General features: G+C 65.0%; 1 protein-coding gene across 3 annotated transcripts in view; it reads right to left on the reverse strand.

Moving 5' to 3' along the window:
- Nucleotides 1-21146, reverse strand: part of NRBP2 (nuclear receptor binding protein 2) — a 41837-nt gene that overhangs the window by 6221 nt on the left and 14470 nt on the right. For 2 of the 3 annotated variants that reach the window (XR_013921724.1, XM_080338531.1), the window contains exons 2-16: nucleotides 17508-17630; nucleotides 16535-16636; nucleotides 16231-16320; nucleotides 14179-14219; nucleotides 14011-14105; nucleotides 12486-12509; nucleotides 10404-10487; nucleotides 9227-9282; nucleotides 7624-7719; nucleotides 5889-6021; nucleotides 5597-5699; nucleotides 5432-5482; nucleotides 4465-4600; nucleotides 1372-1425; nucleotides 876-939 (exon numbers count right to left, since the gene is read on the reverse strand). Coding sequence is in view for 2 of the 3 variants with exons in the window: in XM_080338531.1 (XP_080194657.1) it covers nucleotides 876-939; nucleotides 1372-1425; nucleotides 4465-4600; nucleotides 5432-5482; nucleotides 5597-5699; nucleotides 5889-6021; nucleotides 7624-7719; nucleotides 9227-9282; nucleotides 10404-10487; nucleotides 12486-12509; nucleotides 14011-14105; nucleotides 14179-14219; nucleotides 16231-16320; nucleotides 16535-16636; nucleotides 17508-17630 (1252 nt within the window). In the remaining variant the exon portion in view is untranslated. The remainder of the gene's footprint in view (nucleotides 1-875; nucleotides 940-1371; nucleotides 1426-4464; nucleotides 4601-5431; nucleotides 5483-5596; nucleotides 5700-5888; nucleotides 6022-7623; nucleotides 7720-9226; nucleotides 9283-10403; nucleotides 10488-12485; nucleotides 12510-14010; nucleotides 14106-14178; nucleotides 14220-16230; nucleotides 16321-16534; nucleotides 16637-17507; nucleotides 17631-21146) is intronic. The other variant, XM_080338532.1, reaches the window with a different exon arrangement.

Genomic DNA, 21146 nt, shown 5'->3' on the forward strand with positions numbered 1-21146 from the left:
GCTGAACGGTCCGCCGGTGTCACCCCAGAATGGCACCGCACGCATCCCAGGTGACCCGCCAAGGCCGAATGGTCCGCCGGTGTCACCCCAGAACGGCACCGCGCGTGTCCCAGGTGACCCGGCAAGGCCGAACGGTCCGCCGGTGTCATCACAGAACGGCACCGCGCGTGTCCCAGGTGACCCGCCAAGGACGAACGGTCCGCCGGTGTCACCCCAGAACGGCACCGCACGTGTCCCAGGTGACCCGCCAAGGCCGAACGGCCCGCTGGTGTCACCCCAGAATGGCACCGCACGCGTCCCAGGTGACCCGCCAAGGCCGAACGGCCCGCTGGTGTCACCCCAGAATGGCACCGCGCGTGTCCCAGGTGACCCGCCAAGGCCGAACGGTCCGCCGGTGTCACCCCAGAACGGCACTGCACGTGTCCCAGGTGACCCGCCAAGGCCGAACGGTCCGCCGGTGTCACCCCAGAACGGCACCGCGCGTGTCCCAGGTGACCCGCCAAGGCCGAACGGTCCGCCGGTGTCACCCCAGAACGGCACCGCGCGTGTCCCAGGTGACCCGCCGAGGCTGAACGGTCCGCCGGTGTCACCCCAGAACGGCACCGCACGTGTCCCAGGTGACCTGCGTCCCCAGCGGCCACTCGCTGGCTCCCCGTGCGCACCTCAGTGCCGGTCACCACCACATGCTGTAAGCGCAGGGACTGAGCAGACACAGCTGGTACCACACAGACCTCAGGGCTCGGTCTGCTCTCCAGTACCAAGGAAAGCTGGGGGTACGCGAGCTGCGGCTGACACAGCCTGAGCCCAACCCTGAGCAGGCCGCCACGCAGCGCTCCTGCATTCACACACAAACGTTGGCTGGCGAGGGAACCTACTGGGCAGCAAGTCGTAGCTCAGCTGTCGATGCAGTTTGTCCTCCAGGATGAGCAGAAGGGTGAGCTGCAGAAAGAAGAGAGCGCGCTTTGCACACAGCAGTTTCTCCGTAAGACAGAGAGGCGCTGACTCCTCCATCAGCGCCAGAACCGCCGGCGCGGCGAGCAGGGGCGCTGGCAGCTGCCGAGATGCCGCGTGTCTGCGGGGGTCCGAGTGTCTGGGAGGAACGTGCCTCAGCAGGTACAGCCAACCTGTGACTGCTGGACTAGAAAGCAGCAGAGTTAAAGGATGTCCAGACAAAGACATCAAGACCTTCCTGCCCTTCAGCCATAGGGGATGGTGGCTTTGTTCTTTGGGCTTCTTTTATTGTAAGGGGACAAGAGAGCTTTGGGTACTGCAGCGAACTAGCTGAGACCAAACGGTTTCCCCACCAGACACCAGACGGGAGCAGAGGGCAGGTCTGCCCAGGGCCTCGAGCAGAGCAGAGCCGATACTTACGTGCCACTGCGTCTTGTCTTCATTCAGCTCCATGTTACATTGCATTTGCACCACCTACAAGAGGCCAAAACCAGCATCAGCGCGGACACCATCCCTCCGGCTCCCGCGTTACTGCTGCTCTCCACACACTCAAATTCCTGCTCCAGCCCCTCATTCCCCTGCCAGCCCGGCCGTGCCCGCCCGCCCCGTGCCTGGGAGCCGCTGGGCAGAGAGCGGGGGGTCGGCTGGTTCGTTCAGTCCCGGCTCCAGCTGGGCCGGAGCGCTGGGCAGGGACCCTGCGCGAGGCGCTGGGGAAGCTCTGCAGCCAGCGTGGATTCCGCTGCTCCGTTTGCCAGGGGCTGGCTGCACCCCAAACTCTGCCCAAACTCCAGGCTCTGTTTTAATGTTGTACCCACTCACGGATGACCGATCCTTGAATCAGACAAAAGAGCAAAACTGGAATCCTGAGCATTATGAACATGACACGTGGATGTTCCTTTGGAAGCCCTGCATTGCACCGCGGGACATTCCAACGTGTGAGGTGAAGGGGTTATGTTATTAATGGGTCAGCTCCAGGTTCCCGTGAAAATGGTCCCCACCAGAAGCTGTGGTGTCTGGGTGAAGGAGATCCAGAGATACAGGGAGAACATGGAGCCGGTCGGCCCAAAACACAGGAAACCCAGCGAGGGGTCAACAGCCTGTTCCACGCGGAGTCTGAGGGTCTCATTTATATGCCTCCATCTCCAGCTGATGCTCGGAGGCGAGCACGCGTCCACGATCAGAGTCACCCGGGTGGGAAGGGACACGAGGAGTGTCCAGCGCAGCCGCTGCCAACACCCAGGCAGGCAGTGAACTCAGATCAGCCTGTTCAGAGCTGGTGTGAAGCCTCCAAGGAGATCCCATCACGTCTCCGGGCCCCTGGTCCCCTCTTCATCCATCCTCACCATGAAATGAATGTGCTTGGGTCCCTACGCCGGTGCCTCCCGGAGCGGAGTCCGCACCGCAGCTGCACTCCTGCGCCGGCTGGCCCGGCTGCAAGCGTGCAGGAAACCTGCAGAAACTTAGTGCTCCCCAGACTACGAGTCCTTTGTCAAACTGGGTCAGAAACCGGCTGTCGAACGCGTTTGCAGACAGACAGGCTGGCACTGTCCTCGGGGCTCTGCGTGGAAAGGCAGGAGACACCAAACGCAGAGGGGAAAAGATGCCACATCTGCATTTCTCTAACGTATCCATTGATCACCACGGCACTCTCACTGAAATAAGCACTGGGAAGTATGAATAAAGCATGAGCCGAGGCTCCGAAAGCCGATTCTGAAATACGGATTAACCCCCGCGGATGTGCTTTCTGAGGGGAGGGGAGGCATTGCTCAGGATCCGCAGGAGTGAGGATGAGGTTTAGCCCTACGTGCCACTTCTGACATCAGTTCAACGCAAGTGTGAAACTGCACTCACGCCGTCCACGTCCCCGGTACCACCCAGACGCTGCCACAGGTGATCAGTGGTAACGACCAGAAGGGTCGTTACAGGGAAATGCCCGCCCAGGGAAACACTGGCTACAAAAGGGGCTTTTCAGAAAGGGAGGTGCACGCAGCGCAACGAGCTCCTCTGCTCCCAGTGCCAACGGCAGCTCGGGACGGGCCGCGGTGAGACGTGCCGTGCCGGCGCGGTGCCCCGGTGGCGCTGGCCAACAGCCGTGTCCCCATACACGTGCCAGCAAAGGACAAGTGGCAGCTCCTGCCCCGGGGGGACCCAGGTGGGCCTGGCTGGCAGGAGCGCTGTGCTGGCTCTGCGCGGGGCTTGGGGGCGACGGGGACAGCGGGACACGCGCAAGGCACGGACACCAGCAGCGTCCTGGGGCACAGCCCGCACGTCCAGGGACATCAGCACCGCCCTCCGGTCAATGCTTGTTAAACTACATCCGGATACTGCATCGCATTGTGGGCCCCCACACAAGACAGACATTGACAAACTGGAGCAGCGGCATCAGGATGGTCCTGGGCTGGAGCGCCTGCGCGCTGGGAAGAGCCGGGGGCACTGCAGCCTGCGCTGCGGCGGCCTCACCCGCAGCATTCGCTGTGTGCGGGGCTGGGGACACGGGATAAAGGAGATAAAGCTGCTGGAGAGTGTCCGGAGGAGGGACACGGAGCCGGTGCAGGGGCTGGAGATGGAGCCGTGTGAGCAGCGGCTGCAGTCCCTGGGTTTGCTCAGCGGGAGCAGAGCAGCCTGAGCGCAGAGCTCACGGGCTGCAGGTTCCTCAGCAGGAGCAGGAGGGGCAGGGTGAGCTCTGCTCTGGGACAGGGACAGAGCCCAGGGAACGGCAGCAGATGTGCCAGGGGGGCAGTGGGACATGGGGAAAAGGTTCTTCCCAGAGGGGCTGGACACTGAACAGGCTCCCAGGGAGGGGTCACGGCCCCACTGACAGTGTTCAAGAGACTGGACATGTCCTCAGACACACGGGGTGACCTGTTGGGTGTCCTGGGCAGGGACAGGAGCTGGAACCCACGGTCCTGTGGGTCCCTGCAGCTCAGGACGCTCTGGTTCTGTGAACAGGGAGGGCTCTGGGGTGCAACGGCAGCTCCCGCCCCCCTGAGAGGCCGTGCTGCCCCATGAGGGGTCACACTATGGGGTCGAAAGGCTTCACTTCTGCTCGACCCCCTCACGTCGTGTCGTCCTTCCCTGCCCGCCTGCCTGGCCCCCTCCCCTCCCCGGCTCCATAAACCCCTTGCAATGACGCTCCTGCCCGCGGCTCCAGCGCTGGGGCGTGCGGTGCCCGGCAGAGCAGGGCCTGACCCCGCTGGCACCTCGGCCACGGCACAGTCAGTACCAAACGTGCCGGGATTTCACACCCACGCCGCGCACCGAGGCGCGGGACAGGCCGTGCCACAGACCCGCATGCGGCGGGGAATGCAGAGCCACGGAACGGGGAAAATGGGGCTACTCCAGGAGGTCTGGTGTGAAATGGGTCTCACCGGGTGTAGCCACCGTCCTGGGGCAGCTCTCGCCCAGGCTGCAGTTTGGTGCGTGGCCCAAGGGAGGGGCGTTCCTGCCGTGTTGGGAACAGACACCCAACACCCGCTGCCAGGGAGCCCCTGTCCCCGCCGCACCTGGCCTTACCTTCCTGGTCTCCACATCGAAGGGCTCTGGGGTGGGCGTCTTGGCTTTCTGGGGGTCCTCCTGGGGCTGGGAGAGCACGCGCGGGAGGGCGTGGGGTCTGGAAACGGCGAAGTTCATCAGGGGATAAATCCCGTTCCTGGCACAGACAGAGGGAGCAGGAACAGCTGGGGCCGCAGTCACAGCATTGGCAGCGCGGGGAGGGCCGGCCGTGGGGCTGGGACACCGCAGGGGGACCGCACGGCCAGCGCTGCCGTGTGACCGGGACACGCCACACGCTGCAGCGCCCAGCTCCACGCTGCAGCGCCCGGCTCCTGCAGCACCCGGCTCCTGCAGCGCCCAGCTCCCCACTGCAGCACCCAGCTCCTGCAGTGCCCGGCTCCCCACTGCAGCACCCAGCTCCTGCAGCACTCGGCTCCTGCAGTGCCCGGCTCCGCGCTGCAGCACCCGGCTCCACACTGCAGCACCCGGCTCCACGCTGCAGCATCTGGCTCTGCGCTGCAGCACCCAGCTCCATGCTGCAGCACCCGGCTCCATGCTGCAACACCCAGCTCCACGCTGCAGCGCCCGGCTCCTGCAGCACCCGGCTCCTGCAGCGCCCAGCTCCCCACTGCAGCACCCAGCTCCTGCAGTGCCCAGCTCCCCACTGCAGCACCCAGCTCCTGCAGCACTCGGCTCCTGCAGTGCCCGGCTCCGCGCTGCAGCACCCGGCTCCGTGCTGCAGCACCCGGCTCCACGCTGCAGCATCCGGCTCTGCGCTGCAGTACCCAGCTTCATGCTGCAGCACCCGGCTCCATGCTGCAGCACCCAGCTCCATGCTGCAACACCCAGCTCCACGCTGCAGCACCCGGCTCCACGCTGCACCACCCGGCTCCACACTGCACCACCCGGCTCCGCGCTGCCCGCGGAGCTGCGGGCACAGAAACACCGGGGCCCAGCGCGGGGTCAGCCAGCAGCACCTTCAACCCACCTGACGTCTTCTAAGAACTTGTCGAGTTCAAGGAAGGAGACCTCTGAGTACCTGTGGAGAGACGGGCCGGTGAGCAGGGCGGCAGAGCGCTGTGGGGGGCTCCGGGGCCCAGGCTGGACGCGCGTCCTGGACTCACGGCCAGAAATGTGCCCCACTAATCCTCACCTCCACTGGGCCCCGGGCCGACCCTCTCGCCGTATCTCTGCCATCACCATGTTCAGGTCCAGCTCCTTTATCTTCTCCTCCACTACATTCTCTGGCATCAGATCTAGGGCAAAGGCAGAAGGGCTGTGAGCGGGGAGGCTCTGGGACACGGGCTGTGCGGCTGTGACCCTTCCTCCCAGGCTCTTCCACATGCCAGCGTGGCGGGGCAGCCCTGGAGCGCGGCGGGGCAGCCCTGGAGCTCGGCGGGGCAGCCCTGGAGTGCGGCGGGGCCGGTGGGCTCGCGGTCACTCACACTGGTTGTTGATGAAGCAGTGTGCCGCCAGCAGCTTGAGCGAATGGACCTCGAAGAGCACGCGGTGGAAGAGCAGGTTGTTGGCCGTCGGTCGCTTGTCGGGGTTGAGCGTCAAGCACGACAGAATGAACTCCTGAGGGGCAAGACGAGGCGTCAGCCGGAGGCAAAGCAGGACGTTCATTCCCCAGCTCCGCGCCCAGCGCTGCCGGCCCCGGCTCCATCACGCTCGCAGGACACTGATCCCAGCGGCCGTTTCTGCCAGGGCAGCCCCGGGAGGGCACGGAGCACCCGAACCAAGGGAGGCAGCCGCGCTCGGGGCCGCCAGGGGCTGCGGGGACCTGCGGGACCTCTGCTCCTCCAGCCAGCAAGGCGGTGGGAGCAGCGGGGGTGGCCCGCAGCCAGCCAGCGTGGCTCTGGGAGCAGCAGCCCACCGGGAAAGGTGCTGGCAGCACCCGAGAACGGGCAGGCTGGACCAGCGGGAGGGAGTCCTGGCCACGGCATCCGCCCGTTTCTGCTGGCTGAGGGCAGCAAGCGGAGCCCTGCCTCGCCGTGCGCTCCAGCCTGGGGCCGTCCCTGCGACTGCTCGGGGCAGCTCCGGAGCTGGGCTGGGGCTACTTGGAATAGGTGCAGAGCCCAAGCAACGATCGGGAGATGGGGGGCACCCACACAACCCAACCCCTGATCAGCTGCCCCTGAGGCCGTCAGAGGCGACCAGCAACACCTTCCACCTTTGCTCCTGCTGCTCCAGGAGCGTGGGGACACCAGGCAAACAGGGGGTGACTGCACCAGAGAGGGGAGGATTCGCCATGGGGGGCCTGGCGAATTCTGAGGTCAAACAAGAGAATCTGCAGAATGCACAAGCTTCTTATGGGATGTTCTGGAGACACTAAAAGAACGGCACGGGCAGGGTTGAGGTGGGTCAGAAGGGAAGCGGAGGGGGATGAAGGGGACTAGCGGCCTGTAAGCGCCTTCCTGGGGAGCGCACGTGCCAGGCTGAGCCCTGCGTCCCCTCACCTCGGTCTGTCCCACTTAGTGGTTCGATTCCTAAGCACTTGCAGTGTGTCTGCTCTGCGTGCAGTGTCAGTTCGCTCCCTGTTCGCTGTGAGTGCCTGTGGCCCTCTGGCAGCTGGACCGGCCGGAGGGAGGAGAGCGTGGGAGCAGGTGTGGAGCAGACAGACACGGTCTGAGCGACACGGGGGGACCTGCGGGACGGGGCCACACGCCACGGTGACCTGGGAACGGGATTGCCCTGGGCATCGAGCCCAGCACAGGATCCGGCTGCTTGTGCTGCCCGTGCCCGTGAACTCGGTGCTGCCCGTGCCCGTGAACTCGGTGCTGCCTGTGCCCGTGAACTCGGTGCTGCCTGCTCTGTGCTGAACCATCTGTGGTGGCCACATGTGTGCGGAGCACATGAGTGTGCACGTGTCCACACACGCACCTACTGGGAATCTGCTTTAGCACTGGTAGGACTGGCACACAGGGCTGGCGAGCAGCCTCTGGTGACGACCAGCCCAGCGGTGGGGGAATCCCCACGTCCTTCAGCCCTCCAGCTCCAGCTGCCCTTGGGTTCCCAGCCGGTCGCTGTCCCCGCTCGCCTGCCCCCGCCGCGGTGTGACCTGGAGCAGGCAGGATGCCGGGCTGGCGCTGCCGTTCCACACACCGGCGAGCGGGAGATGCTCATGGGCACGTTCACGCCCGGGAGGGACAGCTGAGCCTTCCTGTCCCCAGCGCTCACCCGCATGTTGGGGTCGTCCACAGAGTGCCGTGCCCGCGCGATCGCCTCCTCCGACACCCGCGTGTCCCCGTTGCTCTGGATCTCCAGCACTGCCATCTGGGGAGGAAGGAGTGCGGTCATGTCAGCCCGTGTCCAGGACCCAGGACGTGTCAGCCCGTGTCCAAGGCCCAGGACGTGTCAGCCTGTGTCCAGGACCCAGGGGCCAAGGCCTGGATGGTCCTGGAGGGCCCCAGAGGGACGTTCCTGGCAGGGCGGCAGCTGAGCCGCTGCTCACGGGACACACGGCCGGGCCAGGCGCCACGTCCGCTGGGCTCCACATCCGCTGGGCTCCCCAGGGCTCACGTTCCCTGTGTCCCTGCCCTCGGGGCCCGTTTCTTGCCCTCCCGGTGCTCCCGGCTGCTCACAGCCCTGCGGACACGGGAGCTGCTCCCTGGGCACCACACACACCCGGGACAGCGCAGAGAAGGGACAGTGCAGAGCTGGGACAGCACAGAGCTGGGACAGCGCAGAGCAGGGACAGCGCAGAGCTGGGACAGCGCAGAGCAGGGACAGCACAGAGCAGGGACAGCACAGAGCTGGGACAGCGCAGAGCAGGGACAGCGCAGAGCTGGGACAGCGCAGAGAAGGGACAGCACAGAGCAGGGACAGTGCAGAGCTGGGACAGCACAGAGCAGGGACAGCGCAGAGCAGGGACAGCGCAGAGCAGGGACAGCACAGAGCAGGGACAGCGCAGAGCTGGGACAATGCAGAGCAGGGACAGCGCAGAGCAGGGACAGCACAGAGCAGGGACAGTGCAGAGCAGGGACAATGCAGAGCAGGGACAGCGCAGAGCAGGGACAGCACAGAGCAGGGACAGTGCAGAGCAGGGACAATGCAGAGCAGGGACAGCGCAGAGCAGGGACAGCGCAGAGCAGGAACAGCGCAGAGCAGGGACAGCGCAGAGCTGGGACAATGCAGAGCAGGGACAGCGCAGAGCAGGGACAGCGCAGAGCAGGGACAGCGCAGAGCAGGAACAGTGCAGAGCTGGGACAATGCAGAGCAGGGACAGCGCAGAGCTGGGACAGCGCAGAGCAGGGACAGCGCAGAGCAGGGACTGCGCAGAGCAGGGACAGCGCAGAGCAGGGACAGCGCAGAGCAGGGACAGCGCAGAGCAGGGACTGCGCAGAGCAGGGACAGCGCAGAGCTGGGACAGCGCAGAGCTGGGACAATGCAGAGCAGGGACAGCGCAGAGCAGGGACAGCGCAGAGCAGGGACAGCGCAGAGCAGGGACAGCACAGAGCAGGGACAGTGCAGAGCAGGGACAATACAGAGCAGGGACAGCGCAGAGCAGGGACAGCGCAGAGCAGGGACAGCGCAGAGCAGGGACAATGCAGAGCAGGGACAGCGCAGAGCTGGGACAATGCAGAGCAGGGACAATGCAGAGCAGGGACAGCGCAGAGCAGGGACAGCGCAGAGCAGGGACAGCGCAGAGCAGGGACAGCACAGAGCAGGGACAGCACAGAGCAGGGACAATGCAGGGCAGGGACAATGCAGGTCTGGGAAAGCAGAAGGAGCTGCCTCGGGACACTCCCCGGCGTCGCGGCTGCAGCGTCCTGCCCCGTACCTCCAGCGCACACATCCCGAAGGAGAAGATGTCCACAGCCGTCCCGTCAGCCTTCTCTGCAAAACCACCCGCACAGGTCAGGCCGGGAGTGCGGGGCATCACCCACCCGTGACGGGGCATCACCCACCCGTGACGGGGCATCACCCACCCGTGACGGGGCATCACCCGCCCGTGACGGGGACGCAGACCCCGCGCCCCCGCGCTCAGCCCTGCCCGCGCCTGCCTTCCCCTCTCCAGCACACCTTCTCAAAGCTCTCTGCAAAACCCTTCCCACTTTTTACCCGTCAAATTTGCCCCACAATAGTCAAGATCACAGTATCACAGTATGTTTGGGATTGGAAGGGACCTCAGAAGCTCATCCAGTGCAATCCCCCCATGGAGCAGGAACACCCAGCTGAGGTGACACAGGAAGGTGTCCAGGGGGTTGGAATGTCTGCAGAGAAGGAGACTCCACAACCCCCTGGGCAGCCTGTTCCAGGCTCTGACACCCTCACCAGGAAGAAGTTTCTTCTCAAATGTAAGTGGAACCTCTTGTGTTCCAGCTTGATCCCATTACCCCTTGTCCTGTCATTGTTTGCCACCGAGAAGAGCCTGGCTCCGTTCTTGTGGCACTCAACCTTTATATATTTATAAACATTAATAAGGTCCCCCCTCAGTCTCCTCTTCTCCAAGCTAACGAGCCCCAGCTCCCTCAGCCTTTCTTCATAAGGAAGATGCTCCACTCCCTTCAGCATCTTTGTTGCCCTGCGCTGGACTCTCTCCAGCAGTTCCCTGTCCTGCTGGAACTGAGCGGAATCACATTCTGAGCTCTCAGACGGCACCAGGACTCTCCACTCCCTTTTCCCAGGGTTGTAACACTCTACCGCCTGTGAGTGCTCCTGAGCCACGCGCTGACCTTCCGGAGCTCCGTGTGGCCGTGCCGAGATCCTGCTCTAGCAGCAATGGTCATGCCCAGCCCGCTCCCACGCAGGCACGAGGGTTTTCCCCACGGGCGTAGCTCTGCACTAACCAACTCTAAATTCTACCTACAGCGTTATCACACAGTCATTCACAATCACAAGATCTCTGTGACTCACGGCCAGCAGCTTCAGCTGTGAATGCACTGAACAATGCATGTTGCTGCCAGCGCCCCGCGCCCGCGCCGCGCGCAGGACCCGGCACACAGACCCCCACTCACGGCCGTACTCCGGCGGAAAGAAATGCAGGTTGCGGAGCTCTTCCCTCTCGATGCGGATGGGGCTGCGCAGGTCGTCCGGGAGGGCTGCGGTGGGGAGGAGGAACGCTTTGCATGGAGCCCTGCATGGAGCCCTGCATGGAGCTCTGCATGGAGCTCTGCATGGAGCTCTGCATGGAGCCCTGCATGGTGCCCTGCATGGAGCTGTGCATGGAGCTGTGCATGGAGCTGTGCATGGAGCCCTGCATGGAGCCCTGCATGGAGCCCTGCATGGTGCTCTGCATGGAGCCCTGCATGGTGCCCTGCATGGAGCCCTGCATGGAGCCCTGCACGGTGCTCTGCATGGAGCCCTACATGGAGCCCTGCAGGGTGCCCTGCATGGTGCCCTGCATGGAGCTCTGCATGGTGCTCTGCATGGAGCCCTGCATGGTGCCCTGCATGGAGCTCTGCATGGAGCCCTGCATGGAGCCCTGCATGGAGCCCTGCATGGTGCCCTGCATGGAGCTCTGCATGGAGCCCTGCATGGAGCTCTGCATGGTGCCCTGCATGGAGCTCTGCATGGAGCCCTGCATGGTGCCCTGCATGGAGCCCTGCATGGAGCCCTGCATGGTGCCCTGCATGGAGCTCTGCATGGTGCTCTGCATGGAGCCCTGCATGGTGCCCTGCATGGAGCTCTGCATGGAGCCCTGCATGGAGCCCTGCATGGAGCCCTGCATGGTGCCCTGCATGGAGCTCTGCATGGAGCCCTGCATGGAGCTCTGCATGGAGCCCTGCATGGTGCCCTGCATGGAGCTCTGCATGGTGCCCTGCATGGAGCCCTGCATGGTGCCCTGCATGGAGCTCTGCATGTAGCCCTGCATGGTGCTCTGCATGGAGCTCTGCATGGAGCCCTGCATGGAGCCCTGCATGGTGCCCTGCATGGAGCTCTGCATGGTGCTCTGCATGGAGCCCTGCATGGAGCTCTGCATGGTGCTCTGCATGGAGCTCTGCATGGAGCCCTGCATGGAGCCCTGCATGGAGCTCTGCATGGAGCCCTGCATGGTGCCCTGCATGGAGCTCTGCATGGTGCCCTGCATGGAGCCCTGCATGGAGCCCTGCATGGAGCTCTGCATGGAGCCCTGCATGGTGCCCTGCATGGAGCTCTGCATGGAGCCCTGCATGGAGCTCTGCATGGAGCTCTGCATGGAGCCCTGCATGGTGCCCTGCATGGTGCCCTGCATGGAGCTCTGCATGGTGCCCTGCATGGAGCCCTGCATGGTGCCCTGCATGGAGCCCTGCATGGAGCCCTGCATGGAGCCCTGCATGGAGCTCTGCATGGAGCCCTGCATGGTGCCCTGCATGGAGCTCTGCATGGAGCCCTGCATGGAGCTCTGCATGGAGCCCTGCATGGTGCCCTGCATGGAGCTCTGCATGGTGCCCTGCATGGTGCCCTGCATGGAGCCCTGCATGGTGCCCTGCATGGAGCCCTGCATGGTGCCCTGCATGGAGCTCTGCATGGAGCCCTGCATGGTGCCCTGCATGGAGCCCTGCATGGTGCCCTGCATGGAGCTCTGCATGGAGCCCTGCATGGAGCTCTGCATGGAGCCCTGCATGGTGCCCTGCATGGAGCTCTGCATGGTGCCCTGCATGGTGCCCTGCATGGAGCTCTGCATGGAGCCCTGCATGGAGCTCTGCATGGAGCCCTGCATGGTGCCCTGCATGGAGCTCTGCATGGAGCCCTGCATGGAGCTCTGCATGGAGCTCTGCATGGAGCCCTGCATGGAGCTCTGCATGGAGCCCTGCATGGTGCCCTGCATGGAGCCCTGCATGGTGCCCTGCATGGAGCTCTGCATGGAGCCCTGCATGGAGCTCTGGATTGAGCTCTGCTGCGCTGCTTCCCAGGGCTGGGAGTGCAGACAGGGCCTCCGGGGTCACAGGGTCTCTGTGTGTCCCCTGTCCCTGCAGAGCACCCAGGGGGCTGCGCTGGGGACCCCTCTGCCCCCAGGATGGAACCGCAGGGCACAGAGGGGACGGCTCCGCCGTGCCGCGGGGCCTCGGGCCGCAGGAGGGACGGGTGTGCGGGGACGGTGGCAGAGGGACACTCACCGTTTGCAAACACCCGGTGCCAGACTGCACCGGTGCCGAGCCGGAGGGGCGAGCGAGCGGGCGCGGAGCAGGGGGCACCAAGAGAAGAGAAGAGAAGGTAACACAGAATCACTGACGCGTTGGGCTGCAGGAGCTCTGCACATCCCCAGCCCCACCTGCTCACGCAGGGTCACACAGCAGATCATGCAGGGTCACAGAGCAGATCACACAGGGTCACCCAGCAGATCACACAGGGTCACAGAGCAGATCACACAAGGTCACACAGCAGATCACACAGGGTCACACAGCAGATCACGCAGGGTCACACAGCAGATCACACAGGGTCACACAGCAGATCACACGGTCACAGAGCAGATCACACAGGGTCACACAGCAGATCACACAGGGTCATCGAGCAGATCACACAGGGTCACCGAGCAGATCACGCAGGGTCACCGAGCAGATCACGCAGGGTCACACAGCAGATTACGCAGGGTCACACAGCAGATCACGCAGGGTCACAGGCAGATCACACAGGGTCACAGAGCAGATCACACGGTCACAGAGCAGATCACACAGGATCATGTCTGGGTTTGAATGTCCCAGAGCAGACTCCACCCCCGCTCTGGGCAGCCTGGGCCAGGCTCCGGCACCTCCCAGCACACACAGTTCTGCTCATGTTCACATGGAGCCTCCTGTGTTCCAGTCTGTGCCCGTTGCCCCTCACCCTGGCGCTGGGCACCACTGAACAGAGTCTGGTCCATCCTCTGACACCCACCCTGACATATTGATCATTGATCACATCCCCCTAAGCTTCTCCAGCTGAACAGCCCCAGCTCTCTCAGTCTCCTCAGCACAAAGATGCTCCAGCCCCCTGATCATCTCTGTAACTCCAAGCCTTGCACGGTGACCCCTGCGGGACCTGCAGCTCTTGCCTCTTCTGCCCCCCAACCCATCCCCGTGTCACAGTATCACAGTATCACAGTATCACAGTATCACAGTATCACAGTATCACAGTATGTTTGGGATTGGAAGGGCCCTCAAAGCTCACCCAGTGCAATCCCCCCATGGAGCAGGAACACCCAGATGAGGTTACACAGGAAGGTGTCCAGGGGGTTGGAATGTCTGCACAGGAGACTCCACAACCCCCTGGGCAGCCTGTTCCAGGCTCTGACACCCTCACCAGGGAGAAGTTTCTTCTCAAATGTAAGTGGAACCTCTTGTGTTCCAGCTTGATCCCATTACCCCTTGTCCTGTCATTGTTTGCCACCGAGAAGAGCCTGGCTCCGTCCTCGTGGCACTCACCCTTTAGATATTTATAAACATGAATGAGTCCCCCCTCAGTGTCCTCTTGTCCAGCTCCAGAGCCCCAGCTCCCTCAGCCTTTCCTCACACGGGAGATGCTCCACTCCCTGCAGCATCTTGGTGGCTGCGCTGGACTCTCTGCAGCAGTTCCCTGTCCTGCTGAACTGAGGGGACAGAACTGTCCCCCAGCCCCTCCCCCTCTGCCTCCTCCCCCCCGTCCCGCGGGGCCGCCGTGTCCTACCCGAGCCGATCTTGATGAGCCCGTTGTGCTGGATGAAGATGGTGTCGCTGGTGAGGTTGCCGTGGATGATGGGCGGCTCGCAGGAGTGCAGGAAGCTGGGGACACAGAGCGCGCTGAGCGCCGGCCCCGCGCCCGCCCGGGGAGGACGGGGACGGCGACGGAGCTCACCTGAGAGCCGACAGGATCTGCGTGCACCAGCGCTTCCAGGCCTAGGGAGAGAGCAGAGCGCCCGTCAGAGCCGCCTGCACCGGCTCCTTCCCACCGCGGGGACCGGGAATCCGCGCACCAGCCCTGCCCCGGCACACACACCGTCCCACTGTCCCACTGTCCCACTGACAAACCGTCTCCTTCCCGACCTTGTTCAAACATCAGCATCAAAGCTGAGAACTCATCCTGGCCGGCAGACGGAGCTCCCCACACCCCCAAACGCCAGTGGGAGCACAGACAGACACACCGCACAGGAGCACGGACAGACACACCACAATGGAGCACAGACAGACACACCACAGCGCAGCACGGACAGACACACTGCAGCGCAGCACGGACAGACACACCGCAATGGAGCACGGACAGACACACCGCAATGGAGCACGGACAGACACACCGCAACGGAGCACGGACAGACACACCACAGGGGAGCACGGACAGACACACCGCAGGGGAGCACGGACAGACACACCACAATGGAGCATGGACAGACACACCACAATGGAGCATGGACAGACAAACCACAATGCAGCACGGGCAGACACACCACAATGGAGCACAGACAGACACACCACAGCACAGCACGGACAGACACACTGCAATGGAGCATGGACAGACACACCGCAGGGGAGCACGGACAGACACACCGCAGTGCAGCAGGGACAGACACACTGCAGCAGAGCATGGACAGACACACCGCAGCGGAGCACGGACAGACACACCACAATGGAGCACGGACAGACACACCGCAGCACAGCACGGACAGACACACCGCAATGGAGCACAGACAGACACACCACAATGGAGCACGGACAGACACACCGCAATGGAGCACGGGCAGACACACGCAGCGCAGCACGGACAGATACACTGCAGCGCAGCACGGACAGACACACCGCAATGGAGCACGGACAGACACACCGCAATGGAGCACGGACAGACACACCACAATGGAGCACGGGCAGACACACACAGCGCAGCACGGACAGACACACCACAATGGAGCACGGACAGACACACCACAATGGAGCACGGACAGACACACCACAGCGCAGCACGGACAGACACACCGCAATGGAGCACGGACAGACACACCACAATGGAGCACGGGCAGACACACACAGCGCAGCACGGACAGACACACCACAATGGAGCACGCACAGACACATCGCAGCACAGCACGGACAGACACACTGCAGTGCAGCACGGACAGACACACCGCAATGGAGCACGGACAGACACACCACCATGGAGCACGGACAGACACACCACAGCGCAGCACGGACAGACACACCGCAGCACAGCATGGACAGACACCCTGCAGTGCAGCACGGACAGACACACCACAATGGAGCATGGACAGACACACCGCAGTGCAGCACGGACAGACACACTGCAGTGCAGCACGGACAGACACACCGCGGCAGAGGCAGCGCCAGCTGCGGCTGTGGTCCATGCAGACGGTTTGTTGTGTACAGCACCAGCGAGTCTGTGCTGGGGGTGCCCAGCTGCTGGTGTGGTGCTGAGCTCAGGCTCAGGACCCCCAGCACCGTCTCCCTGCCCCTCAGTCACAGCTCAGACCTGCCCACAAACCCCTCCATCAGCCCCATGCGGGTGGGCTCGCGTGACACCGCTCCTGTGGCAGAGAGTGACCCAGCCACCAGCCACTGGCCCTTCTTGAAGGTGGTGGGGACATCACACGTACATCACACGGCAGCGACCTGCACCATGCAGCAGTGTCCTGCACCATGCAGCAGCGTCCTGCACCATGCAGCAGTGTCCTGCACCATGCAGCAGCGTCCTGCACCATGCAGCAATGTCCTGCACCATGCAGCAGTGTCCTGCACCATGCAGTAGCGTCCTGCACCATGCAGCAGTGTCCTGCACCATGCAGCAGTGTCCTGCATCACACAGCAGCGACCTGCACCATGCAGCGTTGTCCTGCACCATGCAGCAGTGTCCCGCACCGTGCAGCAGCATCCTGCATCACGCAGATCTGCCCCCAGAACCTACCCTGGCATTCATGGCCTTGTGGTTTTTCTTGGTTTTCTTGAGGAACTGCTTCAGGCTCCCCGAGGACACGTACTCCGTGATGAAGATCACCTGCAGGGAAGAGGTGTCAGCTCCCGCAGGGCCAGCGCAGCCGCCCGCGGGACGCAGGGGCCGTGCACGGGTGACAGCGGCAGCAGCACCCGGGGAAGGGGGGGACGGGGTGTCGGGGAGCAGGATGAGCAGCAGAGCTGGGATCCCCGGCTCCAGCGCCCCTGCTCCCCAGCCTGGGGACAGACGGACACTTCGTGTCCCCGGTTCTCCCTACCCGCGCCTTCGCGTCCTTCACGTCCAGCCAGTACTTGTGAAGCTTCACGATGTTGGGGTGATCCACAAGCACCAGCTGCTCAAACATGGTCTTGATCTTCTCCTGTGGGCACAGACACAACAGGTGAGGTGAAGCAGCACTGGCACAGTGACCGGCACTGCCGCAGGGACCGGTGCTGCCAGAGGGACCGGTGCTGCCACAGGGACCGGCACTGCTGCAGGGACCGGCACTGCCAGAGGGACCGGTTCTGCCACAGGGACTGTCACTGCTGCAGGGACCGGTGCTGCCCCAGGGACCGGTGCTGCCCCAGGGACCGGTGCTGCCGCAGGGACCGGCACTGCTGCAGGGACCGGCACTGCCAGAGGGATCGGTTCTGCCACAGGGACCGGTGCTGCCCCAGGGACCGGTGCTGCCCCAGGGACCGGTGCTGCCCCAGGGACCGGTGCTGCCGCAGGGACCGGCACTGCTGCAGGGACCGGCACTGCCAGAGGGACCGGTTCTGCCACAGGGACTGTCACTGCCGCAGGGACCGGTGCTGCCCGAGGGACCGGTGCTGCCCCAGGGACCGGTGCTGCCGCAGGGACCGGTGCTGCCGCAGGGACTGCCACTGACGCAGGGACCGGTGCTGCTGCAGGGACCGGCACTGCTGCAGGGACAGGTGCAGCTGCAGGGACTGGTGCTGCTGCAGGGACTGGTGCTGAAGGGACCAGTGCAGGTGCAGAGACTGGTGCAGCTGCAGGGACTGGCACTGTCACAGGGACCGGTGCAGCTGCAGGGACCGGTGCAGCTGCAGGGACCGGCACTGCCACAGGGACCGGTGCTGCAGGGACTGGTGCAGCTGCAGGGACCGGTGCAGCTGCAGGGACTGGTACTGCCACAGGGACCGGTGCTGCAGGGACTGGTGCTGCTGGCCTGGAGGGTGCATTGGGTGTCCCAGGGGAGGTGGGCACGGACCCGCAGGGAGGGGTCTCACCTCGTGTGCTTTAAAGGCCTTCTTGTCAGTGAAGAGCAGCTCGTTCCACACCACCTCCACGCCCTCCTCGGTGTCCATGGCCAGGAAGGTGCTCTGGATGCCCGGCATGTTGCCCTGGTTCACCTGCGAGGCACGGGGAGGGTGAGGCGGCCTGGCCCGTGGCTCCTGGCCCCAGCGGCACGGGGAACGCGCTGCGGGGATGTGGCGGTCGCTGCTGCCGCTCCTGCCCACGGCTCCAGCCCGGCGTGGTGCAGCGAGCCCCGGCGCAGCCAGTCTGCCTGCCCGGCCCCGGCAGTGCCGCCGCTTCTCCAGGACACAAGGGCGCGGGGAGCCGGCGATACCGAGCCGGCCCCGTGCCAGCCCCTCGCGGCTCCTCTAACCCAGCGAGAAGCTGGCGGTGACAGTCACCTGCACCCCGCTCCTGCACGCGGATGGGACCCCAACGTGGCCCCACTTCCCAGCAGCCATGGGGGAGCACCCCACACCCGTGGCTGATGGTCACGCTGGCTGATGGTCACGCTCACGCTGGACAGGGACAAAACAAAGCTGTAACATCATCTCTTTTCACATCCCCAGGAGCCTGGGGGCAGCCCCTGGTGATTTCCCACCCCCGCGGGGGTGATTTCCCACGCCAGCGGTCACGGAGCTGTGTCCCAGCACCCCACGGAGAGCAGCTCTGCAGACATCCCCCCCTGTGGGCCACATCCAGCCCAGGCCCCGCCGCAGCAGCCCCGTCCCTGTGCTAGGCTCGGCCGACCCTGCCGCGAGGGCAGCACCACATTTCGGGTCCCCAGGCCAGCCTGCACTGCCAGACCCTGGCTCCAGGACACGTAGAACCTGCTCAAAAGGCACCTGGTTCTGGCCGGGGCTCAACAGCACGGAGACCCCGCCACCCCAGGACCTGTTATGTTCCCGACTGCCCCTGCCCTGGTTCCTGCGCAGCCGCTGCACTCGCTGCTCCCTGCGGGGAGCAGCCCCCGACCCGCCCCTGCCCTGCGCCAGCAGCCTGGGGACAGCATGGGGACAGCAGGGGAACAGCCTGGGGACAGCATGGGGACAGCATGGGGACAGCACAGGGAACCGCCTGGGGACAGCATGGGGCAGCAGGAGAAGAGCCTGGGGACAGTGCGGGGACAGCAGGGGAACAGCTTGGGGACAGCAGGAGAACAGCCTGGGGACAGTGCGGGGACAGCAAGGGAACAGCCTGGGGACAGCAGGGGAACAGCCTGGGGACAGCAGGGGACAGCAGGGGAACAGCCTGGGGACAGCCTGGGGACAGCAGGGGAACAGCCTGGGGACAGCCTGGGGACAGCAGGGGACCAGCCTGGGGACAGCAGGGGAACAGCCTGGGGACACGCGGGGCCGGCTTGGGGACGCTGCGGGGTGGGGACAGGCCCGTGTCCCCCTCCAGCGCCGCGGCTCGGTGGAGCCGCTGGCAGCCAGATGAAGAGCCGGATTGTTCTGCGGGCGGTGCGCAGCGTCCCAGGGTGCGGGGCAGCTGTGGGCGCAGGCGCGGGCGCGCAGCACCCCGGCTCATTAGCGGGGCACAGACGGGCAGCTCGTGGCCCAGTTCCTGCTGCGGACACACAAAGCACCTCTGTTCCTTGTTCTGGGCGCTCGCAGGCTCCACGTGCTCCGCACAAAGCCCAGCGCGGCCAGCCGGCGATGCGGCCAGCTGCCTCCCCAGCACGTCCCGCAGCTCCCAGTACTCCGGTGCAAACACAGCCGGCACTGCAGCACCCGGCACGGGCGCTGCCGGGGGAGCGGCTGCCGGGGGGGCGGCTGCCGGGGGGGCGGCTGCCGGGGCTCAGCCCTCGCCCCGATGCCGCCAGCGCAGACACCGTGAGCCCCAAGCCGTGGTCCTGCTGGAGACGCTGCCGCTGCTGGTGCGGCAGCCAGGCCGGGCTGCGGCAGGACGGACCACCCGGCCCGGGGAACAGCGGCCGCGGCAGCAGCGCTCGGCAGCCGCGCCAGGCTGCGCAGGGCCGGGGGGCTGCGCCTGGAGGGAGGGGCTGGACCAGCACCCATCACCACGGGGGGCTGCTGGTCACAGGGCACCGTCACCACGGAGGTCTGCAGGGTGAGCACCCATCACCATGGGGGTCTGCAGAATGAGCACCCGTCACCACGGGGGTCTGCAGGGTGAGCACCCATCACCACGGGGGTCTGCTGGTCACAGGGCATCCGTCACCATGGAGGTCTGCTGGTCACAGGGCACCCGTGCACCACCCCTGTCTGTGCAATGCCACGCTCTGTCCCTGTGCAATGTCACCCCTGTCTGTGCAATGCCACCCCTGTCCCTGTGCAATGCCAGCCCTGTCTCTGTGCAATGCCACCCCTGTCTGTGCAATGCCACCCCTGTCCCTGTGCAATGCCAGCCCTGTCTGTGCAATGCCACCCCTGTCCCTGTGCAATGCCACCCCTGTCCCTGTCCAACGCCACCAGCAGCCGGGTGAATCGGACCGGCCGCCTGGGGTGCCCCAGCGCAGGAGTGCAGGGCCGCCCCTGCCACAGCCCCGGCTCTGAGCAGCCCGGCCGCGGAGCCCGGGGAGACCCGGGTGCTCTGTGCTCCGGACAGAGGGTCCGCTGGCGTCTCGTGGCTCCCGCGCGGTGAGGAGCGTCACAGCGGCCCGCGGGAGGAACGCTCCTGTTCCGCGCGGACGCCAGCGTGCTCAGTCTCGTGCTGAACGGCAGCAAAGCTCGTACTGAATGGCAGTAAAGCTCGTACCGAATGGCACGCACCCCGAGCTCCAGCGCCGCAGGAATACATCACTGCTGCGTTACAGTCAGAGGGGACTGGAGACAAAGGGAATCGGCCACAGGTCCTGACGGCTCCAGCCGCGGTTCCCGGCAGCGCCGCGTGCCAGGACGCGGCACCGCGTGGGACGGGCACGGCTCCAGGGCCGGACGGGCAGACGCTCCGCTCCGCTCTTCCAGAAAGGCCTTGGCAGGCCCGAGCCGGCCCGCGCCGGCACGGGGGATGTAAGCGGAGCTTTACCGAAGATCAGATTGCACCTTCAATAAAGCGCTCCCTTTTGAGCCCTGCACGTCAACAAGAACTGAACCAGCGCATGGAAAGGGGCTCCGCGCTACAGCTCCGGGCCGGGGGAGCAGCTGCCAGACGAGGCGGCAGCGCAGGGAACGGGCACTCAGACCAGGCTGAGAACAAGGACAAGTGGGTTGTCACCTCTCTGGGGTCGCCCTGGGGGTCGGGGCAAAGGAGCCCGGAGCAGACGGCACTCTGCCGGTCTTCTCCTTCTCCCCAGAAACCCCACACTCGCGTCCTCAGGACACACGCACTGTCCCCATCCTGCGATGGGGACATCCCGCTGCCCTCCTGTGTCCCCTGGAGCAGCCCACGTCACCGGGTCAGCGCACCCCAGCCACCCACGGGACACGGGGGACAGAGCAGCCCCAGTGGCACCCGCAGGACACGGGGGACAGAGCAGCCCCAGCGGCACCCGCGGGACACGGGGGACAGAGCAGCCCCAGCGGCCACCTGCGGGACACGGGGGTCAGAGCAGCCATAGCAGCACCCATGGGACACGGGGGACAGAGCAGCCCCAGCGGCACCCATGGGACACGGGGGACAGAGCAGCCCCAGCAGCACCCATGGGACACAGGGGACAGAGCAGCCCC

Source organism: Nesoenas mayeri (assembly GCF_963082525.1).
Source record: "Nesoenas mayeri genome assembly, chromosome: 2".
Classification (NCBI taxonomy): Eukaryota; Metazoa; Chordata; class Aves; order Columbiformes; family Columbidae; genus Nesoenas; species Nesoenas mayeri.